The sequence below is a fragment of the Scleropages formosus genome, chromosome 4 (assembly GCF_900964775.1).
Source record: "Scleropages formosus chromosome 4, fSclFor1.1, whole genome shotgun sequence".
NCBI lineage: Eukaryota > Metazoa > Chordata > Actinopteri > Osteoglossiformes > Osteoglossidae > Scleropages > Scleropages formosus.
Genome location: NC_041809.1, coordinates 5,960,092 through 5,969,772, shown reverse-complemented (window position 1 = coordinate 5,969,772; position 9,681 = coordinate 5,960,092). Strand labels below are relative to the sequence as shown.

Genomic DNA, 9,681 nt, shown 5'->3' with positions numbered 1-9,681 from the left:
CCTGGTGAACTGCCTTTAAGAACTCCTCAGGCGACTGTGAAAATGAGAAATACGAAAAGGCATACCGGTAGTTATTGTACTGTACTTTTTCCACCTTCCTCCTTATACTCTCTCGCTCTCTCCGTCATCTCTGCTCTTATCTACGCTCTTTTTCTCACATCTCACACATTTGAACCCAGCTTCAAAAATTTTTTTTTTTTTTTTTTTTTAAAAAATTTGTAATTTTTTTTCCCTCATTTTCTTGATAACATTTAAGAGCTTAACCTTAACAAGCAAGAGGGCCATTGACCTCATATGTAACAAGACTATGAAATCACTGGCCGCTTTGCTGGTGGGCTACTTTTTTTGGGGGGGGGGCGGGGTGGAGTGAAGTGGGGATTGTGATAATAGATGTTTTTTGTGTTTGGATTGTCCTCTTACGATGCTAATGTAAGTGAAGGGAATTAATATTTCATTTTTTCTTATTTTTTTTTTTTTTTTTTTGTAGGTGAGGTGGCACAGTGTTATCATCACGGTGTTGCCCGTACTCCGACTTTGTTCAAGCACGTTCCTTTTTTTATGGGTGAAACCGGGGGGAAAGTAAGGGCTAGAGCACTGCAAAGTGGTTGTGCAGCTACCTATGTTACCGATATCACTCGCCACTGCAAAAACGACAAAGCCTCGAGCTGCGTTCACATGCCGGTCACAACCGCAGTTTTCCGACTCGCGTCCTTACCCACCGCCACACCCTGACCACGTTTTACACAAAGAAAGAAGCACAGGTGTAGTATGGATGTGTTCGTTGTTAGTATATGAAATGAAGCGCTACGTTTTTGATTTCTGAAATAAATCGAAAATTTTTAATGCTTTAGAGGACTTTTTTAAAGTGTCCGTTTTGGATACGTACCGGTGTACATTTAAAATGAAAAGTAGCAATCGGAAGGCTTTGTTAGCGAAGGTGTAAGATGTGTAAGGTGTGTCTGTTACAGTTCCGCACCAGCAGCGCTCGCGGTGCTGCTCGTGGCAGTATCTGACCCCAGGCGACAGTCTCAGCCGGGGGCCTCGTGGTTCAGCGTTCTGTGACAGAACCACACGTCGAAGCAAGGCCTGAGGGTATGCGGTTTGTTTTTTTTTTTTTTTTTTTTTTTTAAAAAAGTGCATCTGGGTTTTCCGAACACATTAACGTTGTGCAGAAAGATAGTTTTTTTTTTTATTTTTAAAACAGTTGTTCCAGAGTTGTGAGTTATTTACTATTGCCAGCATGCATCGATGTTAAACGAGAACGAACGGTTTACACCACGGATTTCCGATTTCCGCGCCGGGAATGCGGCCACCCCGGACGACGCGTTAGCCGTGCCGTTAAATTGATCTTGTAGCTTGTTGAAAATTTTTAGAAATGAGCTAAAGATGACTTACTTTCGGGGGAAGGGGGTGGCCACTTTTTTTTTTTTTTTATACAGTGTAGAAAAATGTGCCAACTGAACTTAAATGTTTCTTAGAGTTCCTTGGCCTCTACCTGTCGTTTCCTGTGCTATTTAAAATAACGGTAATAATGATAATAATAGCAATGCATGAGTAAACAATTTTTCAAAGAATATAGTCTGCATTATCAGTAGTCTTTCAACTGGACCGATAGAATGACGCTTCATCCAAGCAATCGGAGGAGCGTCGTTCGAGCTGACATATCAGCTTTGTCCGAATATGCGACCGTTGGCGTATTTCTCTGTTAAAATGCCGCTGGACAACATTTTGTGGTCCGTTGTACCTTTGCGTTCGAGAAGATTGATGGAAACCTGTGGGTCGTTTAAGTGCAATTGAATAGTATTCTAGACACCTTACGTTTCGTTTTCAGGCCGTACAGGTTTGCACGGTACCCTAGTTTTTTCGTTATGTATGTAGCTAGAAGGCAAACGTTGGCATTATAGACATCTCCGAGTTTTTTCGGTTGCAGCCGGCGAAATGCATGCGGATTGATGTTGAGCTCTCAGCCTGCTGGGCTGCCTTGATCCATTTTTCAGAAACTGCTTTTCGATGACACGTTCGACCTGCGTTGACGGTCTCTCTCATTCGGTTTAGAGGTCCTTTTGAAACGTATTAGCTACGAAGCCTTGGGTTGTGAAAGCAGCCAAGCGGTTCGCTTTTTTCCGCCGTCCGGACACGTTTTAACTCTTGTTTACATTCGACGTGTTTACAAACCACTCTGGCATCGGAAGCCGAGCGCTCTTCACCCCGTGGAAAGGCTTGAGATTTGCGATGCTCCGCTGGCTTACCCTGACAGAAGCGACGACGCATCATATATACATACGCTTCGTGGATATGTGTGTATGTGGGTGGAGGAATTTGGGTTTTTCACATAGCGATTCCTTTCCAGCCAGTGCTCAAAATTCCCGGATATTTTCCTCTTATTACTACAGAGGTTGAACACCTTGATGTTACTTCTGACTTTTTTTTCATTTGACTTTGTTAAAATAAAAGATAGTAATGGTTATAGCAGCAATGAAACACAATGCTGTGCTAGATGTTTGTTGACAAACAGTACAATTTTGAACTAATGCATTGTATTTATTACAATATTGAGAATACTGGCCTTATCTACATAGCTTCTCCTCTGAGAGTGTCACTAGGGTATACCACTACCTCTCATGTCGATTTATTTATTTCACATCTAGTTATCAATGTAAAATTTCTGTTTAGACCTACTTGAAGCCTAACACTGTAAATGAAACTTGTTTGAGGGAACGAAACCCTACGGACTGAGAGTTGACAAAAAAGTAGCTGACTTTTCTTTTGTTTGTTTTATTGTGTTCAGCTGAAATAGATTTTTAGATATATAAAGAATTCAGGAAATATACTGTTTAAGGGCTAAAACTCATTTTGCCTATGCAAATATTTTACTGTTGTAAAATGGGAAGGTTAAGGGTTTGGGAGCTTTTTGGCTAAGTTGAGCGGAACATGGTTTACATTGCCCTTTGCTGATACTCGACCTTGTTCAGCAAAAATGTATTCTTATTTTTATTTCTATATACATATATCAAGGTAATATATAGAGAACATAGTATATGCCTTCGTGATGGTAAGAAGAAAAAGTTTATAAAGTTTAAATAAATTCATGTCTTGTCTCAATTGTGGCTGTGTTATGACATCTTGGTAGGACAGATCACTATAAATGTAAAATACACTCTTGGATGGATGCTAAGTGTTTACCAGCTCCTTAATTCATGGCCGCTTGATTTGTGTGCGTTACTTTCTTTCAGGCCCATGAAAATTGATTTAACGTAAGGAGGCATTTGATGTAACTAAAGCAGCTATTGGTGTTATTGTTTGCTGTCGGGACATTAGCGAGTTCAAAAACAATTGTTCAATCAAGGTATGGTGACACGGTCTCTCTTTTTTGGTGTGTTTGTCCTTTTTTTTAAAAAAAATTTTTTTATTTATCTTTATTTTTAAATTTCCTTCCCAAGGTGCATTTGTTTGACTTTCACAAAGGATTTTGCTGTGCTGAAGGGCTACATGGGGCACTTCTATAGAAAAGATAAAATCCTGGGAACAGAAATATCTACCTCTGGACTGTCATCTAATCCCATTATGCACATTGACTTTTTTTTGGGGGGGGGGTAAAATCCTGTGCCGCCACCATCCGCAAGCTGTAGTTTTTTTTCTTTTTTTTTTCTTTGGTGCGGTGAAACGTTAGTCGCTCAGTGGTTTGGCTGACGACACATGTGAGGTCCTTCTTTGGAGAGCCTCTGCAAAGGGGTGTGCTGAAATTTACTAGCTGGACACATCATAACAGCTGGTCATTTTACAGGCAACCTTAGTAATATTGCTGATTTCTTAATGCAGTTTGATAACTTACCCTTTGATCTTTGCAAAATGTCTTATAAAAAAAAAAAATCAAAGAAATCAAGCACCAAAAGAGCCGTCTCCATCAAGTGTCCTTTCACTGTTGTCATAAAATACACAAAAAGAGGACTACGTAAAATTATGTCCATTAAAGCCTTGATGTTCAAATGAGTCGCACTAACTGCAACAACCTTGTTCCATCCGGATTTTTCTGTGGCACTGAGCTTGGTGACACTTAGTAGAACATGGGGTCTCAGATTTTTCACGGGGGGCACCGTCTCTCAATATTCCGATAGCGTGCCCATTTACGGTATATCCTGAATCAGTCATCTTTTACCTTTGTTCCATTCAGATATTGCTCATATTTACATATAATCCAGATGTGCCACCTGCCATATTTCTACAAAGCGCCTTCCGGTGGGTGGTAGAGACTGTGTTTTCCTTTGGTTGAGTAACGCAGAAGGTCACGTTGCTGGTTATACTCTAACATTAAATGAAAAGAACTCCTTAGGTACACAATGGGACATATGATGCTACAATAACATGCAGAATGCTGCGCAGATTAACATTTTTAAAGTGAGTGCTGATGGTGTTTGTACACTGAATATTGTATCAATTTTTCTGCAGTGATTGATTTACTGGCTCATCCAGATTTAGCGTAGCTTCAGCTGTTGCACCACGGCTAAGTGAGCCCCCGTCGGCTAAAATATAAAAGCGGATGACATTTGGATGACACATCTCGAGGTTGTTGAGATTACATGGTATTTCCAGTAATGCCACAAATAGACAAGGTCGTGGCTTGGTATGCCTTGCTGTTTCCTGGCAACAATTTTAAAGTAGAGAAAGTGCATCAAACAGTTTTTGTTGTTGTTGTTTGCAACTATATAGTATGTAAATAAATCAAATTGTCTTGTTGAATGCATTTAGTACTTCTGTAGTGGGGAGGAAAGGACATTAAAATCTACTTCAGGGAAGTCGAACACAACTCTTTGAATTCAAGTTGACTACCAACATCACGGGGAAACAGGACTGATTATTTGTGTCACGTTAGAAGCGGATTTTCATAAATGGCCGAAGGGGTAGTGTATGATGAGCCAAATTTAGACCGTTGGACAGCATACCCAGCAGAGGCGTCCCACAGTGCCTTGTACCAGTAGGGTTTATGCCAGGCTCTCCAGGTACTGAAAGCCTGGTCTGAAGTTCAGCTGAGCCAAGGGGCCTTTCCTGCATGAAAGCCCATGGTCATGCTATTGTAGAGCCTGGAAACCTTCTGCTCAACCCAGTCAGCCAGCCTGAAAATGTGCTGCTCCATGGTCGGACCTCAGCTGGTTCTTCCATCTGGGAGACTCCAGGCAACCAAGGTATTCCGTGGTCCCCGACACCGATGTTCAACCCCTGGAAGTGGCAAGTGGCCACCGTTTTCCACCCACAGAGCAAAACCTTAATGGAGCAAGGAGAAAGATCTGAGAAGGACCCAGTGACACAACTTTCCTTGGGTAGGGAAAAGCCCCCTGAAAGAGACCCCAGACCTCTATGTGTCCAGCATAGCAAATTCTGTAGCAAATTTTGTGCTGAGTTGTAGACAATGTATACTGCGCAAGGTTTTGAAGGCAAATGTCTTAAATCTTTGGTCTTTCTAACAATGGTGATAAGTTCTACATCTTTTTTTTTGGGGGGGGGGCAAGAATTTGTTGCCATGGATAAACATTCCCGAAAAACGATCTTAAATTGTAACCTGGTGGCGTCTTAGGATTCTACAGAACCGTACAGAAGTCGAGCTGATGCGTTTCCCCTTCTTCAAGAGACGTGGCTTTGGTATAAAGGATAGTTTTGAGTTGGTCGAGATGAGATTTAACACTTCTGAATAAACATACACAGATGGCGAAAGATGACATGCTCAGATAAATGAACGAAATAACTGTTCCCTACATTCTTTTCTTCTCAATTTCAATCCCTGCAGTTCCCCCCCTCCAGACTTGTCGTCATCACACAGCCAGTATATTTGATAACCGTTATTGCTTACTTTTCATTTCATATTTGCTGGAAACTCTTTAATCTGATCTATGTAGACCTGCTCATTTTAAATGCCAAACATTTTTGAAGAATACAGTCTTTGTTGATGCTGTCAACTAAGAATTGAAAATATTAGTCTTTTTAGGGTTTTGGGACAGTGGAAAAAAATTTAATTGAAAAATATATTTATATTCAGCATGCCTCTGATTAATAGAATAATAAAGTTATTTATCATAAACAATACTGTATGAGTATGTATTCAAGTACTGCAATATGCAGACAACTAGTAATTTTTAAACTCCTTGGTGGGGCAGAGGTTTTACTCGACGAGTCTGTCTGGGTGATATAAAGGATATGATTTTTTTTTGTTTTTTTTTTTTCCCAGTGCATTCTTGGAAAAATTACCTGAATTATTTCAATCCTCTTTATATTAATGAGATTATGGTATAATAGGTCTTTTTGAGATTGAGCACTTAGTTGTTGCATGATTCTCTGATACCGTTTGCCGAATTACTTAATGACCGATTTGGTTATTCACTTTATTGCCAAATCAATTTAGCGCGAGCAACTTTCTGGAAGTGTAAATATATGGGAATTTTTCTAAATTTACGTCATTGTCCCTTTTTGAGGGAACTTTGAATGGGAAAAGTTATGTGAGGAATATTTTTAATGCAAACTGAAGTGAACAGATGAGGGACACCAAGCCTGGTGTTCGTCATTCAGGTCACTGCCATTATTGCGTGGCTGTTTGGCTGGCAGCTCCAGGTACAAGTGAAGTCGACCCCTGTTCCTTCAGCGTCAGGGCTGTCGAATCATTTGTAGCTTGTATAGAAGCACGGTGGGAGGCTTTTCAGAGCGAAGCCTCACGAAGGTCAGGGTCTGTGTGGGAACTGGCTGGGTGCCTTTCGAGAAAGGTGAACGCGACCAAGTTGGCCCCGGGTAGCAGCCGCTGCCGACCGCGATGCGAGCGCCACCCAGACTGTTTGGATGGGTCTCTAATTGTTAGCGTTAAATGATGGGAAAAGACATAACCACGTTATAGAGTATCGCGGTGGAGACTTGTTCCGACAAGGTGACCGTTTGGTGGCTGTTGGAGCCGGACTCTATCCCAGTGTTTCTCGCACTCGCCAGACTCTTGGCTGTGAAAAGTATTTTTGGAGAATTAATATTTTCTCTCTCTGGCATTTACCCGTACCCATAATGCATGGCAAGCATAGTACCAGTTTGGTTCCCTCAGAATATGTCAGTCTTCGTGTTTTCGCACGGAAAACAAAAACCCGACACGGCGCTTGCAGTATGGAAACCGTGTGTGGCTCGTTCAATGATCTATTAAAAAAAAAAAAAAAAGAAAAAAAAGTTCCTACTTACTTGATGGAAATTGAATAAACTCTTTTATGTGATGGAATGTTTTGGGGAAGTGCCAAAAGTTTTTTATTTTACGCCTCTGGCCTCTTACTGCGACCGTGCCGAACCTTCCCGGGGAGGTCGCCGTGTTCAGGTTGTGCACAGCTGGAAGAAGTTCATCAGCTGTAGTTTCCTGCTCTGCTCAAGTGGGAAAAAGTGTGAGTGTATACTTAAAAAAAAAAAAAAAAAACCATATACACTCTCCTGAATAACCCTCATTCTCCATGCTACCATGTTAATAAATCCAGTGTTTGGTACTCAGATGAGATGCAAATTTGTACAAACCTGGCATGTGAAAAGTTACGCTTGAGGCACATTATGAGGAATGATCACAGATTTCCAGGAAAACTAGAGGCACGATGTCCTTGTGTTGTAATAAATCCAGTAATTTTTTTTTCCTTCCTCCTCAAAGCAGCCATATGCTGTCCAAATGTCTTGAATGATTTAGGACTTCTTTGCGACCCAGAAGAAAATATCTCACGCCACATGTTTGAAATTAAATGTCATTTGAGATGTAATTAATTTCTTTTACTCTGATTTCATTAGTTTTTTTTTTTCCCCCCCCAGCTGTTCTGAAAAATGGTGTTATTAATCAAAGATGAGATTTTTTTTTTTTTTTTTTTTTTTGCTTTATTAAAGAAAAAAAAATCAGCTTGGAAAACAACCACTTTAGAAACCTTTGGTGAGAAATTGTCTGGTTGTTGAACTGTTTACACAACAATACCCAGCAGAAAAGGAAAAAAAAAAAAAAAGTTGTAACTGCCCTTTTAATATTTCTGTGTATTTCAATAGTGCTGCTAGAAAAAAAAAAAAGAAACACTGAACTTTAATGTAACACCTTACAACAATAAACACTTTTTAGACTTTTGCACACGTCTCATGTGAGTTCCTCGGGGAGAGCATTCATCCAGAGCCATGTGTAACTCTGTGTTCTCTACCCTGGTAAACAAGACAGGTGAGAAACATACATCCAGTGATGCCAAACATGGCTCAAGGCTGAATCTCCTGATACGACTGCTTTCTACAAAAAAAAAACTAACACTAAACGTCAGGTGAGAGGACGACGACATGCTTTAGATCCACAGATGTGTTTTCATTTTCCAGGTATACAGAAACCTGTACGCACAAACGGAAGCCGCCTTAGATACGTGAAGAATTCGTCCTGTTCATGGGAGGGTTCGGACGGAAAAAACGTGAGACGTTTATGAACCAGGGTCCTCGAACCGCAGAATCCTGTTGGTTTTCGGTTGGGTCTTGCACAAGCCAATTAGAACAGGATACAAAGATGTAAAGATTAGTGTGAACTTTTAATGTTGTTATTATTAGCTACAAAGAAGGTCATGGGTATCATCTCTATGTGCCTTAATCCTGATCCTTCCGCTCTAGCTGTCGGTTCCTTTTGGTTTAAAAAAAAAAAAAAAAAAAAAAAAACACTTGTGTAAAGGACATGATCACTGTCTACAGATGATGGGACATTTTCACCCAGCATGCTGGCAAGCGGAGCAGGATCCGACGGCCTCAAATGGTCCTCTGCTCCGGCAGCTCGTGGAAGGCCGAGGAGGCGGATTCCTCCTGGCTTCTGTCCATTCCGGCACCGCAGGTTTTGTCCGCGGACGGGGTGGCGCCTTTGAGCCCCGCGGCTACGTTGGAGTGGGTGGCATCGAGACTTTCGTAGGCCTCGGTGGTCCACTGGAAGGGAACACGAGAGAGAGGCTTGCAATGGTTCGTGCACAGAGTTCAGAAATGCGACGGAGAGCTACGACGTATACCTGCATGACTGCTAAAACGTGGACCTTTTTATATAACAGCTTTACGTTTGTACCATTTTCTGATTTTCCTTGCTAAAAAACCATTTGCAAAGGGACAAGTTCGTGGAGCGAGGATAGCGTCGCGCATCGCGTGCCGCAGGCAGCTCGGATCGAACCGATGAAGTGTGACCGTGAACCGTGACCTAACACGAGGGCGTGGCGAGGCTACCTGCGTAGCGCGGCTCCCGGACCGGCAGGAAGGGCCCACGGCTATGTTAACGCTGCTGGAAGACTGCGTGTCGGTGGTGTTGCCCCCCTCGGCGGCTGACAGGCCGGAGATGACCAGGCCGCTAGAGAAGCTCCTTTTGCCGAATAGCAGGCTGAGGGTCGAGCTGGAAGACGAGGCCTGGCCGGAACGGTGCAGGGCGGCCGCCTGCACCTGGGAACTCAGCTGGCCTGCGGTGGACAGCCGGGGCACCTGGGAGAAGATGGAGGCGATGGAGGTGTTGAAGGAGAGCTGGCTGTTGGAGAGGCGCTGGACAAGTCCCTGGGCTGTGGTGGACACCTGCTGCCTGTCCAGGATGGGGCCTGACTGGCTGGTGACGGGGGGCCGTTGCGGCTGTGGCTGCACGGACCGGCTCCGGTACTCTCTTCTGGCTGCGGGGAGACGGAAAAACCAGGCGGTGGTTTACAGCTG

General features: G+C 42.6%; 1 protein-coding gene across 5 annotated transcripts in view; it reads right to left on the bottom strand.

The window, feature by feature from the left end:
• Nucleotides 1-464: 464 nt before the first annotated feature.
• Nucleotides 465-9,681, bottom strand: part of pcnx2 (pecanex 2) — a 32,069-nt gene continuing 22,852 nt past the window's right edge. For 2 of the 5 annotated variants that reach the window (XM_018749454.2, XM_018749458.2), the window contains one exon: nucleotides 8,853-9,641. In XM_018749454.2, the coding sequence (XP_018604970.2) occupies nucleotides 9,034-9,641 (608 nt within the window). In that variant the 3' untranslated portion in view covers nucleotides 8,853-9,033. Of the gene's footprint in view, nucleotides 9,642-9,681 lie in introns of all 5 variants that reach the window. The other 3 variants (XM_018749455.2, XM_018749459.2, XM_018749457.2) reach the window with 3 other exon arrangements.